Source organism: Spermophilus citellus, assembly GCF_964194105.1.
Source record: "Spermophilus citellus genome assembly, chromosome: 16".
Lineage (NCBI taxonomy): Eukaryota > Metazoa > Chordata > Mammalia > Rodentia > Sciuridae > Spermophilus > Spermophilus citellus.
This window is the reverse complement of record NC_138196.1, coordinates 65,196,790-65,220,640: the sequence shown is the minus strand read 5'-3', so window position 1 is coordinate 65,220,640 and position 23,851 is coordinate 65,196,790. Positions and strand designations below refer to the sequence as shown.

The following is a 23,851-nucleotide window of genomic DNA, read 5'->3' as shown; positions in this document are numbered from 1 at the left end:
GAAGATTGTGTCCCGAAAACATGAAAAATTTAAGTTTTTGTGGAAAACAGAGAGAAGTATTAACAATACTGATTGGCATGCACAAAAATTTTGTGACTTCTGTGTGTATGACCCATTGATCTTTTCATATGATAAGAATGACCCAGATTTGACCATGAATTTGTGTATTTTTATATTCTGTCAGTAAAATAATCTCGATACATATAGTTTTCTATTATTTAAGAAAAAAATTGTTAATCTGTCACAGTAATTCATGAATGAATTTCACTAATTATTTCTAATGGACATTAAGTTTTAATGAGATTGACATTATTTGTTAATGAAGTTTTGGATTGAAACTGGATAGTTAAAACATTTGCTTCAATAGCCAGATATATGAATCTCCTGCCAAGCAGCTTTCTTTTGAAGGTATTTGAATATTAGAACCTTTTTGTAATTATAATTAATTTGAATGATGCAGTTGAGTTTTATTCAAAGAGTAACAATGTTATTTTAAAGAATAGTATTATAGTTTTTTAAAGTAATAGTGCATTTAAAGTAAATGTGCATTTATAGATAAAATTTGAAAATCTTAAAATCATGATCCTTAGTGAAACTATTATTTATAGGAAATCTCCTGTTTTCTATTAATCTCTGAACTAGATAGATCTTAGCTCCCAAAAATATGGATATGTTTTTTTGACCATCTCCAACATGTTTTTACAGGGGCATTGGCTGGATTGATAGACATTGCTGCTGATTGGATGACTGATCTAAAAGAGGGCATATGCCTTAGTGCATTGTGGTATAACCATGAACAGTGTTGTTGGGGATCTAATGAAACAACATTTGAAGAGAGGGATAAATGTCCACAGTGGAAAACATGGGCAGAATTAATCATAGGTCAAGCAGAGGTAAGTTTTGCTTTGCTCAAGATGAGTTAATCATTGATACAGTGAAATTATAGAATTAATCACATATTGGATGATTGTAACCTGCATTCATCCAAAAGAAAAATTATGTAATAGAGTAGAATGGAAAATACAAGAGTATATTACAGCAGGAAAAAAACTAAGGATTGTTCTAAGCAGCTTTTGTATCATTTAACAAACCACCTGGAGTATGGTACAAATTTATTTATTGTGAGTTGTAGTAGAAGGGATAAATCATTGCAATACAATCTGTGTAAAGTTAATATGAAGTTATTAAAATGATTTGACACATTACATCACTAAGATTGGGAATTGGGAATTATGAAAGTGTAAATTATTTTTAAAAATCAGTAAGATAAGCCAAGTAGCTTTTTGTTAGAAATTCAGAGATTGAAGAAATTCAGAGATTGTGTGTGTGTGTGTGTGTGTGTATGTGTGTGTGTGTGACATTACAGTATTAAATTTTTATTTTACTACTTTTATGTTTTGTAATGAAGAACATTCTGGAACTTAGCATATCATATATTAAATACACTCACATACAGATAGAATTTAAAATTTTTGTTACAGTTGCACTTCAAAGCTAAAAAGAATATATTTGCTGGTAAGATATACATTGAATGCCGATTCTTGCCTGACTTGATTGAATTCAATTTAATAATGTTTTAAGAAAATTGGAACAGAATGTAATCTTGAGTGACAATTCAGTTTTGTCTCTACCAGCTATTTCCAAAAATTTGTTCATGGGTAGGCAGAATTTAAAGTATAACTTAGATGTCTTGGTAACAATACCTAGGGATCAAGACAAAGATTAATGGGATTAAGGCTACTTAATATATATAAGAACTAGTTTTTAGATTATGCCTAAATATTTTTTAATATAAAGTTTTGTATTACTGTGAAAATAAACCAGGAGATTTCTAAAAGATTTACCCATTTTCGCACAGTAGCATGTGCCTGCAGTCCCAGATGCTTAGGAAACTGAGGCAGGAGAATCATTGAGCTCAGAAGTTCAAGGCCAGCTTGGGTAACATAGTGTCTCAAAAATTAAAAAAAAATAAAAAAGTTTTACTCAGGTTCCTTATGTGGCAAGCATTAGAGGTTGCAGTGAAAGTTAATTTCATACTTTTGAACTATTTTTGCTTTTTAGGGTCCTGGTTCTTACATCATGAATTACATAATGTACATCTTCTGGGCCTTGAGTTTTGCCTTTCTTGCAGTTTCCCTGGTAAAGGTATTTGCTCCATATGCCTGTGGCTCTGGAATTCCGGAGGTAAGTCATGTAATACTATCATTAGGCAGTAATTGTTATGATTCTTTTGCACTTAATGAAAGCAGTTTGGGGGTGGGATTTTGTTATTGTTGTATTAGTATGAAGAAATTTTTGAAAAGTGTAAGTTAATTGTAGACATCATTCAAGAACTACTTCCCCATAATCATTTCCTCATTTACTGTAGAGGTTGATGGTTTTTCCTTCCTCTCACCACTAATTTAGCACATGATTAAGCAGATTATCAAGAAACTTGGTCAAACATCGAGAAACTGCAAAAATATTTTGTGGTCTAAGGTTCTTTGATAGATGATACTTTTCTGTTATGACCTTGACATTTATACATTAATTTACTTTTTTATAACTCTCTGTTCATTAAATAAGTTAGGGACTGGGGTTCATTAAATTAAATAAGTTAGGGCTCAGTGGAAGAGTGGATGCCTGGCATGTGTAAGGTACTGGGTTCAATCCTCAGCACCTCATATAAATAAAATAAAGATATTGTATCCATCTATAACTACAAACAACAACAATAACAACAAAAACCCATTTTTGAAGCTTTTAAAAATAAATAAGTTAACGATTCTTCAATCTGGCTTTTTTTATTTTTATTTTTTTTAGTACCAGGGATTGAACTCAGGGGCACTTGACCATTGAGCCAAATCTCCAGCCCTATATTGTATTTTATTTAGGAACAGGGTCTCAGAATGTTAAACAGGTTGTTTAGCACCTTGCTTTTGCTGAGGCTGGCTTTGAACTCATGATCCTCCTGTCTCAGCACCTGAGCTGCTGGGGCTACAGGCGTGTGCCACTGCGCATGGCAAAGTTTGGCTATTTTATGCTTTGAGAAAACATTTGATTAAAATAGGTCAATAGTATAAAATCGGGGGTTTTGTTTTATTTTTTTGCAGTATTGGATATTGAAGCCAGGGTCTGTACATGTAGACAAGGGCTCTCTCTACCATTGAGTTACAAAGTTACAGGGTTTAACTTTCATCAACAGTAATTAATTAATTAATTTATTTTAATCATCTTTTTTTAAAAAAATATATTTTTAGTTGTTGATAGACCTTTATTTTATTTAGTCATATATGGTGCTGAGAAACGAACCCAGTGCCTCACACATGCCAGGCAAGTGCACTACCGCTAAACCCCAGCCCCAGCCAACAGTAATTTAAAGGAGAATTAGATTTAGGCTTGAACTCATTTCTTTCCCTTTTTAATTTTTCCACATCCGCTTTTTCTAGTGTATTTTTTAAAGACTAAATTATGGTGATTTTAAAAGGATAATCAATTAAGAATATATTTAATAAGGAACTGCATCATGTGGTAGTTAGAAGTGTTCATTGCTCCTTCTTGTATATAATGAAATACATTTCACATAATTGAAGTACTCTGAAAAGGCATAATAACTTTATTTTTGGTGGAAAGTCCTAAGTATCTAAATATGTTGTTTATTTCTACAACAGAAATATTTAAATTTGCTATTTTTTGTTTTTGTCATTATACCTTTGTACTTAAGATCTGTATTTCCTTTAACATGGCTTATAATTTTTATTTTTTTCGTGAGGTAGGGTTATCTTTTAACTTTATTTGAGTAGAAAATAAGAATACAATATAGATTTATCATACACATAATATACTTTTGAAAAATTAATTGTGTATTGTTCCATAGTTGTTCAAACTTTCCTAGGTTTTGTGAGTAAAATGAGAATATTTTTGATTAGTTATATTCTCCTGTTTCTTAATGGAAATTAAACTGCTTTTACTTTTCTTTGTAGATTAAAACGATTTTGAGTGGATTCATCATTAGAGGTTACTTGGGAAAATGGACTTTAATGATTAAAACCATCACTTTAGTACTGGCTGTGGCATCAGGTTTGAGTTTAGGAAAAGAAGGTCCTCTGGTACATGTGGCCTGTTGCTGCGGAAATATCTTTTCCTACCTCTTTCCAAAGTATAGCACAAATGAAGCTAAAAAACGGGAGGTAAGTGTTTTCTGTAATTATTTGACAGAAAAATATCTATTTTGTAGACTTGATATCAGTTGGGAATTTCCTAATGTGAAGATCATATTTTACTGTGTTGGGATAAATTTTTTTTAGATTAAAAATTTTGAGATTAGTTTGTGCTTCTTTTCCTTTTTCTGACTATTTAACATCTTAATAGAATCCACTCTACTGCTACTTAGTCACTCCTGTGTTTTAGAATGCTTTATAGACAAGCTAGTATTCACTGGGTTTTGGTTAAATTACACAGAGATCTTTCTTAGTTGTTTTCACTGTGCCTTACGCCCAACCTCTTTGGAAGTTTTTCCAAACATAACATTGCTTTAACTCTTATTTCTCAACATTTCTTAACATCTCTAGGGTTGGGTAAACTCAATTGCTGTGTTTTCTTTTGGGGTCAGTCAGTGTCTAATGCCATTGGAAGTGGTGTGTGATATGTAGAAAACTTTCTAACCCAGTGGGGAAATTCTGAAGACCTTGAGGACTTCCCAAGGTTTAAATCAGAAATTCATTTTATTTTTTTATTTGTGTGTATGGGGGCTCAGATCATTTTTGTGAGGGGATTGGAGGTAAGGAATAAATACTGAAGAACCACTGAAAAGGACAATGAAACTGGATGTCCTTTGCAGGGCCAGATCTTACCCTTGCCAAAATCCCCTCCACTTAAAGGGGATGTGAGAAATTTTCTTTATTCAGCTGTTTTAAGGCAATTTCCTTTACCATTTCTTTGGAACAGCATAAGGTCTTCCAGCAGGCCTTCAAACTATAGACTTTCCCTCATGTCTCTTTTTTCTGGGTATTTTCTGGAAGAAAAGGGGGCTCCTGAGACTTTGGTTAGTGGCTTTAAAACCTAGTCCCCCCAAATGCAAATCTGTAGCTCTAGGTGGGACAGAGATTTTTTTTTTAATTTTATCTTTCAGAATCATCCTTTTTTATTGTGTACAGAGTTTGATTACTTTTAGTATTCCATTTTCCCCATTTCTTTAGATATTAAAATTAAATTCACCTGAGGCCAGTTATTCTAATGATTTTTTGTATACTCGTTTAGAAGTAATTATAAAGTATTCTACAAGACCTGAGTGAGACACTTGCATTGCTTCACCTTTCATCGTTATAGTATTGAGTTAAATATGGGAGCCCAGCAGCTATACAGGTAGCTAGCTCTAGAGCCCATTGCTATACTGCAGCTCCTCCATGATTGGTGAACATTAACCATTAGTGTAAGGGATCATGGGACAGAGATCTTAAGAGTTGTTTTGTTGTTGTTGTTCTTTCCTTAGCTTTTTTTTAATTAGCACATATTAATGTACAGATTCATGGATTTCACTATGATGTTTCCATGCATGTGTATATTGTGCATTGATCATGTCCACTCTCCTCCCTTACACCCTTTCCTGCCTCCCTCCCAGTCCCCTGTAATAATCCAATTAAAGTTCTTTTTTTAATTAATTAATTTTTATTTATATATATAAGTGGGATGCATTACAATTCTTATTACATATATAGAGCTCAATTTTTCAAATCTCTGGATGTATATACTTAGTATACTCACATCAATTCGTGTCATCATACATGTACTTTGGATAATAATGATCATCACATTCAACCATCATTAATTACCCCATGCCCCTTCCCTTCCCCTCCCACCCCTCTCTCTGCCCTATCTAGAGTTTGTCTATTCCTCCCATGCTCCCTCTCCCTATCCCATTATGAATCAGCTTCCTTATATCAAAGAAAACATTCAGCATTTGGTTTTTTGGGATTGGCTAACTTCAGTTAGTATTATATTCTCCAACTGCATCCATTTAACTGCAAATGCCATGATTTTATTCTCTTTTATTGCTGAGTAATAATCCATTGTGTATACATGACACATATTTTTTATCCATTTATCTATTGAAAGGCATCTAGGTTGGTTCCACAATTTAGCTATTGTGAATTGTGCTGCCATAAACATTGATGTGACTGTTTTCCTGTAGTTTGCTGTTTTTAAGTCCTTTGGTTATAGACCAAGGAGAGGGATAGCTGGGTCAAATGGTGGTTCCATTCCCAATTTTCTAATTTCTTAAGGCATGATTTTTTTTTTTAAACATGTCATCAAATACTGAAAACTCGGGTGCCTCTGGCTTTAGCACAGACCTTTTCATCCTGCTGGGTTTTTTTTTTTTTTTTTTTAATATTTTTTGGTGATGCTAGAGATTCTCAAACCCAGGGCATTAAGCATACAAGGGAAGAACTCTGCTACTGAACTATAGCACAAGCCTCATCCTGGTGTTTTTTGTAGTGTAACAAAAATAGTAGAATACTTTATCAGGCTATTTAGTTCTTTAATTGAAATAATTCTAGTACTTTCTAATATCAGCACTAAAATATCATTCTTGCATTAATAGTGGATATTCTAAAAATGGAACACTTATAAAAGCATCTCTAAATAATGATTGTGAATTATTAAATAATATATAGCAAAATATATAGTTTACTATATAACAAAAATTTCTAGCATTATTGATTACTTATTGTATATATGATGCTGTAGCAAATAATTTACTTGCATTTTAAAATTTAATTTCACACTAATTCTAGTAACATAGCACTGTTTTCCTTTTCTATAAATTAGGAAATGAAGGCCTAAAATAGCCAGCTGACTTATTCATGACCACATAGTTAGTGGTAGAATGTGGATTAAATTAATTTTTATCTGATTCTGAAGACTATGCTTTTAACTGCTATGCTACCACTATAATTGTGTGGGTATATATTTTAAAAACAAAACAAAACCCAACTATATTACAGTATATCAACTTAGAGGCTAAGATGCAACTGTAGCATTTGCCTCCCCAATTTTATTCCTTTACTTTCTGTTATATGTTGACAGGACACATTTTTTGGTAAGATTTTTAGTCATTATAAGTTCAAATATGTATTTATTGGAATATATTGTTTGAATTGAATTAATTCACCTATATTTTAATGTCAACACTGTGGTAATTAGGTAATGTATATGATGTCTTATACATAGTAAAAATTCTCTTATTAGTTGCAAGTATTAAGACTCCATATTTTGGCTTTCTTCCTATACCTACTTCCCTGATATTTTTCAATTAAATGCTCTTTGACACCTCCTACAGATTAAAATGTGTGTAAATTATAGATACATTGGGTATTAGCTGAATTGTAAAATTCTTAAATGTAGAATCAGAACAATTAATGTGTTGTCTATAGTCCTATTAAGTAGAAAAAAACATGGAAGCTAAATTTGCCTCTTTCTTCTCCTAAATAAGTAGATTCTACATTCTAAAGCCAGATACCCTTTAATTGAAGCAAATATTTGCTCATTTATAATTTATCAAAATTTTATTAATTACTTACAAGGTGCTACATACTATTCTACATACCTTACTCACTTAATCCTTATGTAATGTTAATGTATCCTCATTTTAGAGAAGAGAAAACTGAGGCTCATGGAGGTTAAGTTACTTACCCATCGTTATGTAGTCAGTATTTACAACAAAAGAATGTTTAGCCTAGCAGCTTGACTGTGCAGTTTGTGCTCTTGACCATTTACAACTTAATTTTCTCATTTCCCTTCCAAAAATGAAACAATTAATTATTTGAGGAAATATTTTAGGTTGCTTTTATTTCCTGTATTACAGTGGTAAAATAAATAAAGACTTCCTAGATATATTTGCAATTGTTTCCTTACTTGATCAGTTGGTGGACCAGGGAATAATCAACTGATGGACCAGTAAGTCAGTTGGACAGAGGTTCCAGAAGAATGTGTGTAGATTGTTCTCTTCCTTTAACTTTACTCTTTGGGTTCTGGCTAGAGAGACTCTTAACTAAGCTGTTTGTGCTTTCAGAATAAGACTCTCTACATTGAGGATAGCAGGATGTTCAGGGGACTTAGGGTAGTAAAAATATAGGGAAACTATTTAATAGGTTTTAAGTTCCCTTGATATCTTGCCAGGATTTAGAATAATTACTAATGGTGAAGCATCTAACTCTCAAATCTGGAGAAATTATATCCTATTTAAAAGTAAAGAAAGAACTGCCCCCCCAATTCCATTTACTGCTCTTTTCTCTTGTCCACACAGCCATATATATTAAAAATTGCCTGTATTTATTGCCTTCTCTTTCTTACAACATATTCACATTGGTATATCTGGTCTAAATGTTTTTAACTGAGTAGTGAATATGTGAATGAACTTTCAATTAAAGCAGAAGAGAAAAAAATCTTTTTAGAAGAAATGAATACTTGCCCTTTGCTTGGGGAGGAGGACATGTGAGTTAAATGCAGAAGCAGCATTTGGGAAATTCAGGTAATAGGAATTTTTATTTGGCAGTATTTGAATTTATAAGGGAATAAGCAATAAGCCACCTCCTCTTTCTAGGTGCTATCAGCTGCCTCAGCTGCAGGTGTTTCTGTAGCTTTTGGTGCACCGATTGGAGGAGTTCTTTTTAGTCTGGAAGAGGTAGGTACAAAAGTATAAGCATAAAAACTATATGTTATTATAATTATTATTATAATATAATAATAATATTATATTGTTATTACCATTACAAATATATCTTATCACACATTTTAAATCAAAACAATTTCTTATTGGTAAATTTTAATTGTATGTAATAGTGTGATTTATTGTTTAATAATTCCCTTTCACTCCTATCCTCCCTACCCCTGGTCCCCACATTTCAGTTTTATACCTGACATAATAGGTAAAGAGTTATTTTTTAAGTTTTCAGATTTATTTTTAGAAAGTTTTCACTAGTTCTTCCTAGGTGCAGAGGCACACACCTATAATCCCAGCAGCTTGGGAGGCTGAGACAGGAAGATCACAAATTCAAAACCAGCCTCAGCAAAAGCGAGGTGCCAAGCAATTCAGTGAGATCCTGTCTCTAAAATACAAAATAGGGCTGGGGATATGGCTCAGTAGTCAAGTGCCTCTGAATTTAATTCTGGACCACAATCCCCCACACCCTCCGCAAAAAAATTGAATGTTTTTACTAATTCTTGCATTAAAAGTAATATACTACATTACTTTTAGGCAAGTTCCATGTCTAGAGAAAAGCATCTTAAATCTATTATTCATTTATAAATATTAGTCATTTTTTAAAGTTGAACTTTACTTTGTTGAAATAGTTAAAATTAAGAAAATGTGAATTTGACTTAATAGAAGACATTTAGAACAACCTATTCTTAGCTAAAGTGTAATCCATATTCTTATTTTATAATTTAAAATCAGTTCCTAAATTAGCTTTTAAAGTTTTTCTGGTGATTATTTCTTAAACAGTTATTAATGTTTAAGGAAATAATTTTTGTTGCTTCAGTGGAATACATATATGTATTATTATTAATTTTAAAACTTTCCTTTTACAAAATGTGGCCAGGGGTGTTTTTGAATTTCATTTTTTCTTCTAGTTTTTATTCTTTTTTTTTTTTAATGTAGAAGAGGCAAATCAAATACATGTTTATGAGCTATTGATGGTACATTTAATTTTAACTATCATGATAAAATTGAATGTGACATTCAATTTAAAAATAAAACAATGCTAGGTATATGAAATAATTATTAGACATTTATCATCAGTTCTTGTAAATGATGTAATAAGGTAGCTAAAGATAAAACATTTTTTATTGGTGTAAAACATGTAAACTGTAGCTGCAACAAAGTTTAGAGTTAGCTGCATTAAAACTTACAAAGATACTTCCCATTCAAGTTATAAAATATCAGCTTATCTTTTAAGATGATAATATTAATTTTTCTTTCTTTTTTTTAGGTTAGCTATTATTTTCCTCTCAAAACTTTATGGAGATCATTTTTTGCTGCTTTAGTGGCTGCATTTGTTTTGAGATCCATCAATCCATTTGGTAACAGCCGTCTGGTCCTTTTTTATGTGGAATATCATACACCATGGTACCTTTTTGAACTGTTTCCTTTTATTCTGCTAGGGGTATTTGGAGGGCTTTGGGGAGCTTTTTTTATTAGGGCAAATATTGCCTGGTGTCGTCGACGCAAATCCACCAAATTTGGAAAGTACCCTGTTCTGGAAGTCATTCTTGTTGCAGCCATTACGGCTGTGATAGCCTTCCCCAATCCATACACAAGGCTCAACACCAGTGAGCTGATTAAGGAGCTTTTTACAGACTGTGGTCCCTTGGAATCCTCTTCTCTCTGTGACTACAGAAATGACATGAATGCCAGTAAAATTGTTGATGATATTCCTGATCGTCCAGCAGGCGTTGGAGTCTATTCAGCTATATGGCAGTTATGCTTAGCACTCATATTTAAAATCATAATGACAGTATTCACTTTTGGTATAAAGGTAAGTGCTAATATCAGGTGGTCTAATCTTGGTATGTTCAAAACTTATATATGGAATAAAAAATTAAATTTTTATATGAAGGTTATTGTTTCATAAATGAAGGCTGAAAAAGCACATCTTTGAGGTTTAGTTTTAAATAGGGAAAAAAAGTAGTTCCTTAAGCAGATTATTAAGTTTATTATTTGTTACTGTTTAGCAAATTACCCCAAACTTTGGCATCTTAAGATAACTACCTGTTTTGTTCTTGATTTGGGAAGAGCTCAGCTGGGCATTTTTTGCTTATGTTTTGTACAATTGTTATCAGACATATCATCTCAGACTTTATTCATATGTCTAGCCCCTGGGCTGAGAAGATTCAGACAACTGGTACTAGAACTTCTAGGCTTCTGGAATATACATGTCTTGCTTTCTCTCTGTGTTTTTTTCCAGCATGGTAGCCTCAGGATAGTTGGATTTCATATGTGGTAGCTCAGTATTCCAAAAGCAAGTGTCCCAGGAAAGCTAAAGAAGTCACACAGTATGACTTCTGTTTTGTTTTGTTTGTTTTTTTTCTATTCACTGAGGCAGTGACAGAAAGCCATTCAGGTTCAGGAGGAAAGACATGTACTTAGTAGAGGAAGTGTCATTACTCCTGGTCATGTTTTAAAACCAGTTGTATTAGTTTTTTATGGTTGCTCTAATAAATTTTCATAAGCATGGCTTAAAACTACACTAATTTATTATTTTACATTTGTGAGGTCAGATGACTTAAAAGGGTTTCACTGGGTAAAATTAAGGTGTTCACAGGGCATTCTAGAGGCTGTAGGAGTGAGTCTGGGATTTGCCTCTTCCAGCTTCTAGAGGCTGTGAACATTCCTTGGCTCATGTCCCCTTCTTTCATCTTCAAAGTAGAAACAACTGGTCAAGACTTTCTCTAGTCCCATTATTCTGACATTAACCTATAAATCTCTCTTCCACATTTAACAAAACCCTAGTGATTACTTTTGACCCAGCCAGACAATCCAGGATAATCTTCTGTTTTGGTATCAGCTGATTAGCAACCTTAATTGTCTGTAACATTAATGTCTCCTTGCCATGTAACAGTATTCACAGGTTCTAGGAATTAGGATATGGACATCTTCAGGGAATCATTATTCTGACTGCCATAGCACTATAGGGTATTATTTTGAAAAGATACTATAGAATTGAATTACTGGGTGTGTGAGTACTATGCCTTTTTATATCAAGGATTTAAGGCAGTTAAGCCTAAGTTTGTGGAATGTTGTTTCTCTTGTACTTAACAAAAGTGAGAATAACATTCATTGATTAGTGATCTGCCAGTAAATATAGTTTGAACCCAAGAGCACTTATCACTGAGCCATATCCCTTTTTAAAAAAAATATTTATTTTTTAGTGGTAGCTGGACACAATACCTTTATTTTTTTAAAAATTTTTTTATGTGGTACTGAAGATCGAACCCAGGACCTCACACATGCCAGCCGAGCGCTCTACCTCTGAGCCACAACCCTAGACCCCCTTTTTTACTTCTTGAGACAAAGTTTCACTAAGTTGTGAGACTGGCCTTAAATTTGGGATCTTCACCCTCAGCCTCCCAAGTCACTGGCATGTGCCACTGTCTTTTGATTGTTAGTGATGTATATGGGGAAGCAGATGTTGGCTTGTCCTTTATCTTTAAATAACATTCATTGATTAGCGATCTGCCAGTAAATATAGTTCAAACCCAAGAGCACTTGTCACTGAGCCATATCCCTTTTTTGTAATAGTTTACATAATAGTTAATATTTGCCAGTGGTAGTGTGCTTTCACATTTGTGGATTATGTGGAATAGCAGCTTTATTTCTAGAAATTGTAGTTGCAGTAATTTTTGAAGTAAGATCTTTATTTCCATTGTCCTTGTTTAGTCCATTGACTATAAAGAGTTATATAACAGAAAAGCTTTGAGGTTTTACTTTTTTTCTTAGCAAATCAAGTTAAAGGAGCTCTTAAAGCTCCTTTTACTATAATAATCTATTTTCTATAAATCCCAACTTTATCAGCTACTAGAGTTAACTGTCATGGACAGTTATATAAGGAAGCTGGAAATAGTTGGCAGTTAAGTTCCAGTTTATGTTTGTTCTAGGTGAAGGAGTGTAACTGTTAGGAGATCTTAAAAGGCACTTTGATCTGTTCTATTGTATATCATTTTAATGACCCTTGGGCTCTCTATCTTTTCATCATTTTGTGCTCAGCTTGTTTCATGACCAGAACAGGTTAGAGCAATTAACCTGTCAGTGGTCTTTAAATCATTTTGCTTAAGAGATTTACTATTTCTATTATCCTTTTTAAATTTAGTCAATAAGGGCTGGGGTTGTGGCTCAGCGATAAAGCGCTCGCCTAGCATGTGGGAGACCCTGGATTCGATCCTCAGCACCACATACAAAAATAAATAAGTGAAATAAAGGTGTTGTGTCCAATTACAACTAAAAAATAAATATTGTTTTAAAAAATTTAGTCAATAAATATTTTTGACTTTTGAGTCAAAATATTGGGGGACTCTAATAAGATTGTTCACTTTGCATTATACCTCTTAAGAGGAATAGCATCTATTTCTGTCATTTGTACATATGTAGGAAGGACATAATCTTGGAGTAAAGTATAGTGCTTCAAACTGAATTTTATGAAAAATACTCATTGTCCTTTTTTTTTTTTTTTTTCATTTCACATGAACTAATGAAATTTTGTTAGGGGATAGCATTAGGGAATCCCTGAGATAAAAGGATTTAATCCTTGAGTTATTTTCTCTTTAACCTAGAGAATGTGGTTTGTTACTTTGTAACTAAATTCATGGAATTGTTAAAGTACTGTTAAACAAGATTTTGCTATATTTGTACTAATATTTTGCTTTATCAGTAAAATGTGAAAAGAATCGAAAGTGTTAAAACCACAGAATGTAGGTATAAACATGTAATTTAATTAGAGGATCTCTGCCTCCCAAGAGTTCTGTTTTTGTTTTAGGTTCCCTCAGGCTTGTTCATCCCCAGCATGGCCATTGGAGCAATAGCCGGAAGGATTGTGGGGATTGCAGTGGAACAGCTTGCCTACTATCACCACGACTGGTTCATCTTTAAGGAGTGGTGCGAGGTTGGGGCTGATTGCATTACGCCTGGTCTTTATGCCATGGTTGGTGCTGCTGCATGCTTAGGTAAAATGTCTTTGTCTTTCCTCTGTTTGGATGTTTGCAAGTCTAAGAAAATAGCCAATGGTGTAGTACACTCACACTTAATTGGTAGGCGAGTTGGTGGGAGACAGAGGGTGTAGTATTGAGTGAGAGATTATTGTAACAAAGGAAACAGTAGTGCTTTTATGGTATCATACAGTACTGGTTTTCATTTTACCTGTGTGAGAACATTTGTAATTGCAAAAATGGAATAGTAGTTAGCATATTTGTAAAACCACATAATTCTTTATGACAGAAATCATCTCAGTACAACATAGGCTTAATTCAAATCCTGTCCAAGAAGATTTTTGTTTCCATTACTAAGGATCTTAGCTTATCTCTAACTATTATAGCATTGTTAAGATTAGCATTATAACAAAACTTCAGAATAGTTTGGGTTTAAGCTTTATAAATAATTTATTGTTAGCCTTAGTAAAACATTTCTTTATCAGCCTCCCACCGCTTAAGGTGCCTTTATAGTAAAAGGAGAAAACAACTAATTTTAACAAAAATAAAAGCAAACTATCTGTATTAAATACTCAAGAGACTATTATCTTCTTTGGCATGAGAAACAGGTCATTTCTTTTTATATTTAAAATATAGTTAAACTTTGGTTATAATATTTAATGTTTTTTTAAAATTTTGTTTAGCGAGTCAAAATTATGTAATTATTGATCTTCAAAAATGTAATATCAAATGGAAATGAAGGACAGAATATTTTCATTAAAGTAGCAAGTAATTATTAAGCTTCCATTTTCTTTTTTGATACAAAAAGTATAAAACATGGGCCCAGCCTCAACTACAGTCACGCTGGGGAAGAGAAGACTAACACTGAGAAAACAAGAATGAGCAATGACAATTATTATATACAGTGCTGAAAGAGTCTAAATATTATAGGAATCTAGAGGAACAAAGAGCTAAAGTAGTTCAGGAAGAATAGAACTTGAGCTTTATTTTATTATTTTAAAAATCAATTCATTTTTTTAAACAAGGCAATTTATGATTTTTATTACTATCACGTATTTTTTTCTTTTTTAAAATTAATTATTTATGTATTTATGACAGCAGAATGCATTATAATTCTTATTATATATATAGAGCACAATTTTTCATATCTCTGGTTGTATACAAAGTATTTTCACACCAATTCGTGTCTAAGTCCATCCATTTTTATTTAAGGAATTTCATGTATTGTGATTCCTTCCATTACCCATCTAGGTCACTTTCATTCTTCTTGAGTCAAGATTTATCTCCAAAATAGCCCTTAAAAATAAACAAACAAAAACCCCCTAAGCATTGATGCTCTATCCACAGTTGTAATATCAGGCCATGATCCTTTTATATGGGCTGCTTTTCTCTCCACTTTGAATTATGGACACACTGATAACAACTTCAAAATTCCCTTCCTGGAATCTTTGGGATTTAATTTCTTTTACTTTAGGGTCATTTTTAGAGTAGCCAGACCTGCCTGGTTTTCAATTACTGATACCATCTGTAACCATGAATGAGGTCAAATCATATTTGGTACAGATCTGTGGGATATACTAATACCCTATTATTACCTAATACCTAAGGTAGAAAGTTTATTATTATAACTATCCTTTAGTTCTTTCTCATAGATCTAACAAATAGTTCTGTGAGTAAAGTAAAACCATAGTTACTCTATCAGGTATTTACAGCAATGTGTGGCTATAGGAAAGGCCCTATCAGGATGGACCTCCACCTGAGCTTTATTTTAAAAGATTAGTAAAAATTTAAAAATAATTATTTTGAAGATGGTAATGTAAAGACAAAAAAATTGGGATGGGAATAATTTTAGTATATTCTTGGGGCTTTGAAGAAACTTATGATATTTGAGTACATTTTTGATACTTCTGGAAAACAAAGTGGGATTGGTGAGAAGGAACAGATTATACAAAAACAAGGGCCCAAGACTTGGATTGTAGCTCAGTGGCAGAGTGCTTGCCTTGCACATGTGAGGCACTATGTTCAATCCTCAACACCACATTTAAAAAAAAAAAAATTAGTAAATAAAATAAAGGTATTGTGTCTATCTACAATTAAAAAATTATTAAAAAAAAAAATAAAAAGACAAGGGCCCAGATTTCTGTCATGATGAATTTGTATCTGGAATAGGATTTGTGACAGAACCCTGGCTTTGCCATTTTCAACTTGAATAACTTTCAGTAACTTTCTTTTCTTCTTCGATTTTTAATGTTCTCACCTATAAAATGGAAAGAATAGCTGTTTATCTCCTATGGTTGTTTTGAGGATTATATGAGACTAAATGCATGTAAATGTGAGGCCCTGGATTTAATCCCCTGCACCAAAACAAAGAAAAACATGTAAAGCTATTAGAATGGTGCCTGATAAGTTAAATGCTTAGTTTTTTGTTTTTTTTAAAAGCCTTTGTGGGGCTGGGATTGTGGCTCAGCGGTAAAGCGCTCGCCTAGCACAGGCGAGACCTGGGTTCGATCCTTAGCACCACATAAAAATAAAGGCATAGTGTTGTGTCCGTCTACACCTAAAAAATAAATATTTTTTTAAAAAGCCTTTGTAAACTGAGTAGGACAGTCAGGTATAAAGCAGCAGATATATGATATATATCTCCCTTCTATTTGAAGGATATAATAAGAGGAGGAGTTTAAGTTTAGTACAGTGTGAATTGACTAGCCCCATGTAGGTTTTTGAACAAAGAAACAACATGGTATAAAGTAGTACTTAGGAAAGGCTCTCCTAGGAACATGGCTATAACGTGGATTGAAGGTAATGGGACCTGGAGTCAAGGCAGTAACATAAAGTGGTATTAAAATTAAGGAGCAAAGTCTTGAGTGTCTAGAGTAGGCTGGTAACAGTGACCATACTGAAGAAGAAACCCGTGTTTGGATACTTCGTCGAGGAAATTAGGACTACATGGCAGTCTAGATATTGGAATAAAGGGATAAACCAAGAATGATCACTTAGGTTGCTAAGAAGAATGTGGTGCCAGGAATTGGGGTTAGGGAAGTTTAAATGAGGATATATGAGGAAGAAAAGGAGTTTGGTATTATGTTTTCTGTGATGTTGGGTCTTCCAGAGTCTTCACAGTTGAAACAGTTAAGATATCTTGTGCAGAATTTGAAGTATGTGGAAGAAAGGCAATAGTAAATAAAAGGATGTGGATTGGAGGCATCGCCATCTGGATAATAGTGGAGAATGATGATTTGAGTAAAGGAATAGGTGATTTCTTACAGGGGGCATATTACTTACATTGTGAATATAGATCCCAAGGCATCAAAATATTTTACTCATTTTGAAAAGATTTAGAGGATAGAAATTTATTAAAGATTGATATTCTACCCATAAAGGAGCTTAATCTGTGATTGGTAGCAAACAAGACAACAGTGATGTGCTTCACCAAATTCTTTAAGAATTAATAATAACTGTTCGTAAGTGTGAACTTGGGTTTTTGCTACAGCAATAGACCAAAGTGGCAACATTGTTTTAGTTGGTTATCTGTGATTTTTTTTTTAATATATATTAGGTGAACAGATTTTGAAATGTAATTCGAATAGACTTCTGTGTTATAAACAAAGATCGTTTTTTTTCTCTACATTTTATTAAAAGTAGTAATTATAGCTGGAGTTGTAGCCAGTGGTAGAGCACTTGCCTAATGCATGTGAGGCACTGGGTTTGAACCTCAGAACCACATTAAAAAATAAATAAATAAAATAAAGATATTGTGTCCATCTACAACTAAAAAATTTTTTATAAAGGAAGTGATTATTGTCCTAAGAGGGGTAATTTTTGATGATGATGCCTTTCATTAAGTTGTAGCTACAATTTTGTATCTATTGTTTGTTTAGTACAAAATTCTAGTCACATGTGATGGTGAGGATCCTGTCTTTTCTGAACAGTGGTACTTATTTTTTTCAGGTGGTGTGACAAGGATGACAGTCTCCCTGGTGGTTATTGTTTTTGAGCTTACTGGAGGCTTGGAATATATTGTTCCCCTGATGGCTGCAGTAATGACAAGTAAATGGGTTGGAGATGCCTTTGGCAGAGAAGGCATTTATGAAGCTCACATCCGATTAAATGGATACCCTTTTCTGGATGCAAAAGAAGAATTCACTCATACCACCCTGGCTGCCGATGTCATGAGACCTCGAAGGAATGATCCTCCTCTAGCTGTCCTGACACAGGACAATATGACAGTGGATGATATAGAAAATATGATTAATGAAACTAGCTACAATGGTTTTCCTGTCATAATGTCAAAAGAATCTCAGAGATTAGTGGGATTTGCCCTCAGAAGAGACTTGACAATTGCAATAGGTACCCTTTTATAAAATATGTGTGTCTGTCTGTCTGTCTATACGTGTAATAGATTTGAAGAAAGGAAAGCAATAAAGTTTAATTAGGGGCTAGGGTTGTGGCTCAGTGGTAGAGTGCTTGCCTAACACACATGAGGCCTCCCTGGGTTGTATTCTTAACATGTCATATAAATAAATGAAATAAAGGTCTAGTTACACTAAAAAAATCTTAATTTTTGGGTTTGCAAGGGGTAAGGAGCATAAATTTATATTCCTTTAAGTCTCGTGTTCTACAGGAAAGGAATTTATGCCTTAATGAATTGTATTTCTGCTAAATATAGTTTTATCTTTCAATTTAAATCAAAGGAAGTAGTTTTGCAATATTGACAAGAAAGCCAGGTAAGAGTTTTAATCTTCTCAACACAATCTAAACCTTATTCCCCCTGACACCCAAAGGCGATAAAGGCTAGAAACATTACACCATTGCTTTGTTATGCCCCAGTTTCTTATATAGGACCCTGACCTGGTAATGTTGTGCATTTGGTCTTAGCCCAGAAGACATCTCTGTGAGGTGCATGTTACCTTCTGTCCAGTTTACCTCTGTGGCCCCTATACAAAAGGACTATAAAATAATTCTTGTGCCATTTGAAAGGGAAGACTGGACAGTATAGGTGGGGGGATTGTTTCTCAAATCAAATTGGAAATTGAGTTTGCAGAGCTATTGAAGAGAGGAGGGAGGAAAGAAAAAAAAACTACAGAGAACACACAGTTTAGGAAAAGCCTACATATTTGAAAGAATTTTTCAAAGATTTGCAGTCCCATAATTCTAAGTTTTGCTTTTGCTTGAGTAATAGAATAGTTATTGCCAGGGATGACAAAGTATGCTGTCAGACTTGATATATTCAAATGTTTTAGTTTCAAACCTTTACGTGGCAAAGTTCTTTCTAGTCAGAAAGAACTTTGTTGTTAGATACCCATTCTCTGGATTTTACTGTTAGCCAGCCAAAGAAAAGGAAAAGATGAGAATTAATATAGAAATTCAAAGGAAAAAAATCCTAAAAGAAGTGCTAAAATTAAGAATAATTGATATTCCTACTGACTGTGTAGAAATATTTTTTAAGTCTTCTCACTGTCTTGAGAAAAAAAAAATATTGGGATGGGAGAAAATGTTGGTTTTAGGGAGTAGGGGTACTTTAGAAGTACAAGATATCAATCAATACATGCCCTCAGAAATGTTAGGCGCATGAGGACTTTTAGAACACACCTTCAATATTTACAAGTATTATTTTTGTGAAGTTTTAAATATTTTGCTGGAAAAACAGATCCATACACTACGTTTTGTATATATGTCATTTTCTTTCCCATACCATAATGATGCTTTTAAGGTGGCCTCCTAAGTACTGCCTGTTAGAACCTCCTCACTTAGTGCCTTACTACTCGGACATATTACGGCACAGTTAAATAAAGGCCTTTAGTCATCAAAAGGAGTAAAAAGTATTTCAGTGTTTGTGAATGGTAATATCAGCTTCTCAATCTATAATTGATGGTATTTTGGCTTAAATATTTTTGCAGCAAAATTTATGTTCAAAATGTTTTCACTAAAACAAATACCATATTTATACACATATGGTTTTGAATACCTTAAAATAGAAACATGAAGCTGAATGAGTATTTTATTTGCGTATTCTGTACATTTTGGGTTTCCTTCTCCTTTCTGTAGTCTCTATAGTTTTCTCCATCTTTGCTACTTCTTGTATAGCACCTTCAAAGGTGGAAATGGAATTAACCAGCAGGGCAGAAGAACTGGAAGCAGAGCCCGCTAGATAGGTAGAGAAATCGACATAACTTTTACAAATAAGACCTCCCAAAAAGTCAGTCTGTACCCATTGCAAGCATAATTGTAGTTTCTTCCCATCTGTAATGCTTATGATTCATCTGGAAAATTACACTTTAACATCAGAAAAAAAGAGAGAGCCAGTTGATTAGAAAGAGAAGTTAGTACAACAGAGTCAAAGGAAGGAAGAAACTTGTTGGTCTCATCTCCAATACAGAATAAGAGGTAGACTTGATTCAATGATGGATTCCTATAATGAACAGCTCTCAGAATGTATACATGTTTTAAAATTCCATATTCCAAACATGTATCCTTATTTCCTAAGGTTAGAAAACAGCTTTGGCTTCAGTAAAGAAAAATTGTATCATGATATAATTATGCCAAAAATATTTTAGTTACATGAAGATTATTGGTCATTAATAGATTCTGATTAAAAAAGAAATTACTAGATCACTTTTCAATTGGTTCCTTTCTTGGTTAAAGAGAAGATACAAAAAAGTTATAGAATACATTTATTATTTACTTCCAAATAAACAAGTTACCTATAAAAAAACCAAAACTCATCAATTTAAAATTTTTGGTCTCTCTCTTTTTAGAAAGTGCCAGAAAAAAACAAGAAGGTATCGTTGGCAGTTCTCGGGTGTGTTTTGCGCAACACACCCCATCTCTTCCAGCAGAAAGTCCTCGGCCATTGAAACTTCGAAGTATCCTTGACATGAGCCCTTTTACAGTGACAGACCACACCCCAATGGAAATTGTGGTGGATATCTTCCGAAAGTTGGGTCTGAGGCAGTGCCTTGTAACTCACAATGGGTAAGTGTGACACCACAGACATCAGTTCACTTAACCATTATTTATGATCTGTATGAGTGGGATCCTCTTAGGGGAGAGTGTAAGGCAGCTCCCAAAGGGAAAGTCTGTGACAGTATACTGTTATAAAAACAGGATCAGTCAACTCCGTTTCATAAGTACCAAAAAGTAAGACTTGCAACTGCCTACAATTTGCCAAAACATAAAGTAGGATTTGTTGAGAATTCTGTACTTCATAATTGGAAAGAGATGCTGAAACATCTCTAACATGATTGTAGAACATTTCCTTTCTTGGAGGAATAGTGTGCCTAATCTGTATGGAGTACTGCAGAGACCTATTTCCTTTTTGTGAGTATTTCATTTTTAGTGTATAGATTTTTCATACAATTATAACTTTCTAGATATTTACTAATTACTTTTTCAGCCAGAATTTGATTTGTCATGTAATGAAAGAAAGAATATAAATGAAAATTGTAAATTAGCTAAAAATGTCCTTTAACAAATGCTCTGTTGCTTTTTGTCCACCTTTTCCATCCATAAATCTTGTGTATAAACAGCTTATGACACACACACACACACACATACACACTCTCAGGTATTTAAAATGTATTCATTGGTGATTTATTTTTCTGCCTTCTATGTATAAGCTGCCAGTGTTTGTCCATGACAAATCTCAAAGGGGATCTGCAAACTCTCCTGCTTCATTATCCTGCTCTCTTTTCCTGGGCCTGGGATCTGTGTCTCTACCTGTTCTTTCTTTATACCTCTGTATTTCCTTTATTTCTAATCCTTATTAGAAGTCTTAAAAACATTGTTTTATATGAAAGCAGGTAATAGACTAGAAAGGGGAAACAAAGAGTATTCCAGGACTGGGGTTGCAGCTCAGTGGTAGACCTCTTGCCTTGCATTTATGAAGCACTGGGTTCAATTCTCAGCACCACATACAAATAAATAAAGGTATTGTGTCTATGTACAACTAAAAAAAATTTTTTTTAAAAAGGGTATTCTAGGATTATGTATGAACCGGATGACTAACCCTGGCTAAGTGGCTGAAACTGTGCTAGACACTTAGAAAATCACAGCAAGTTTGTATTTTAACATTTTGTACAAAGCATGTGTACAACATCTGACCTCTATCTAGAGAAAGGAGGGAAGAAGAACAATTCAGGAAGTGAATTATTTACTGAACACCTTCAAGTTTTTGCATTTAACTTTGCAAAGTAAATCATGGTATCCTGCTTTACAGATGTAGTAATTAGAGTTCAGAGAGTTTTAACATAAAACCCAAGCTCTTGCTACTATCTTACACTATAATTTTTACTAATGGAATTTATCCTCTTTCTCTGTGATTTCTTAAACTACTAAAACATTGTCTTGGCCAATACACTAGACCATATTGGGTTAGAAATAGAAATATTATATTTATATAAATAGAAAGCTGGAGAACTAGATCTATATTTAGTGTTTTCATATGTTAATTAAAATAACTTCAATATGAAATAAATCATTAAAGGAATAAAGCTCTTAATTAAGGGCAGAAAGCTTAGAATAATTAAATATTGATACTGACAATAGAAGAGATGTGTGTAATAAAATATTACTGTTAACTATTTTTGTTTAAATTATTTAATTAAAAAATAATGGAACCAAAATTCATTATTTAAAACCTTAATAAATACTATTTAAATGGGTAACTTTTGATATAGCTTTGGGCCCCTTTTAATTATTAAATGGCTCAATTGGAATCTAAGCTGATTTGTTATAAGCAATTTTTTTGAGCTATTCTTTGTACTTGACATAGTTTCTCAATTAAATATAAATGTTATTCTCTGAGTTGATCAACTATGAGCAGAAAGCTGCTACATGGCTAATTTTTTATATTTCACCTTGTTGATTAATTCTGATTTTGGAAGCATAGAGTTAGAAAGAAAAAAAAATTTAAAGGAAAGTGTAAAACAGTAAAGTCAGTAGAGGTAGATAATTTAACATTTATCTGATGCTGCTTGTTTATATGAAAAATGGGGGAGCTTTTTTCTAAGGGAACATATTCAGTAAAATAGATTTATATACGTGGAAAGAAAAGAGATCATTTGGGGAGGTAGCTCTTGGGACTTCTTTTTTTTTAACTCTATGAGAATGTAGGGTGTTTTTTCCCTCAATTTTAAATGATTTAAACCTAGAAAAGGAATCCTGTCTTCTGGTTTTTAGAAGAGAACATGAAGTTTGGTTGTTATTGATGTTTGAAAGTTGATACTATAGAACCTTAGAAATGGAAAATAGTTATTTGGGGAAAGAGACACAACAAATCTGGGACCTTTGATGCAAGAAGGAAAGGAATACAAAAACTAGGGGAAATGTGTCTGTAAATTATCAACATATCAGTGAGATATTTATGACCCACGTTTTATATTTTAATTTAGCAGAATTTTTCAAAATTTTTTAGTCTTGATGGAGCTAGCAGGATGTTAATAGGAGTTACTAACAATAACAAAAAGTTTTGTGACCATAGGAGTTTAAAAAGTTAAGGTTTCTTTTTTGTGAAACTCCTCAGAAGTTTAAAAATATTGATAGTTTTTTTATCCTCAGAGGATAATAGGAAACATAGTTTTCCAAATGTATTTGAAAATGCAGTCATTATTTGATGGGGCAAAGTGAGTAGAAGAACATACTTTAAATGCTGGAAATGCTGGTTTATGCCACTAACTCTTACATTATTACTTTTAGCACAAAAAAGAAACAGCATTTTGCATTGATTTTCCTACTATTTCTTAAAATTAACAAAGCAGCACAGAAACTGGCTTTACTAGCCTCAAATCAATCTTTGTTAACTAAAGAGAGAAACTATGTGAATTTTTCCCTTTTTAGGGATATATTCCTTTGTAAATATAGGGATTTTTTTCTAAGTAGTTTGTCACTTGGTCTTTATAAATTTGTAATTTTCTTTATTGTGTGTCTTGAGGTTACTGAGAATTTACTAATGTAAATGATATTAACTGAAATTAACCAATTAACTACTTAATTGGGTAGAAAAGCATAAATGAGAATTAAACTGGTATTATTCTATTTAAATACCCAAGATTGTCACGTTTTCACATTTCTTTACTTCAACAATAAAAATCAAGTGAATTGACGACTTTTTTTTTCTTTTTTAAACCTCAAATAAATAAAGGTATTGTGTCTAACTAGGGTTATGTATGAACTGGAT

At 33.0% G+C, this 23,851-nt stretch overlaps 1 protein-coding gene across 6 annotated transcripts in view; it reads left to right on the top strand.

The window, feature by feature from the left end:
• CLCN3 (chloride voltage-gated channel 3) overlaps nucleotides 1-23,851 on the top strand; it is an 89,532-nt gene that overhangs the window by 59,689 nt on the left and 5,992 nt on the right. For all 6 annotated transcript variants that reach the window (XM_081269801.1, XM_081269798.1, XM_081269799.1 and 3 more), the window contains 8 exons: nucleotides 706-893; nucleotides 2,062-2,184; nucleotides 3,963-4,169; nucleotides 8,582-8,662; nucleotides 9,969-10,514; nucleotides 13,509-13,695; nucleotides 17,626-18,024; nucleotides 20,433-20,649. In XM_081269801.1, the coding sequence (XP_081125927.1) occupies nucleotides 706-893; nucleotides 2,062-2,184; nucleotides 3,963-4,169; nucleotides 8,582-8,662; nucleotides 9,969-10,514; nucleotides 13,509-13,695; nucleotides 17,626-18,024; nucleotides 20,433-20,649 (1,948 nt within the window). The remainder of the gene's footprint in view (nucleotides 1-705; nucleotides 894-2,061; nucleotides 2,185-3,962; nucleotides 4,170-8,581; nucleotides 8,663-9,968; nucleotides 10,515-13,508; nucleotides 13,696-17,625; nucleotides 18,025-20,432; nucleotides 20,650-23,851) is intronic.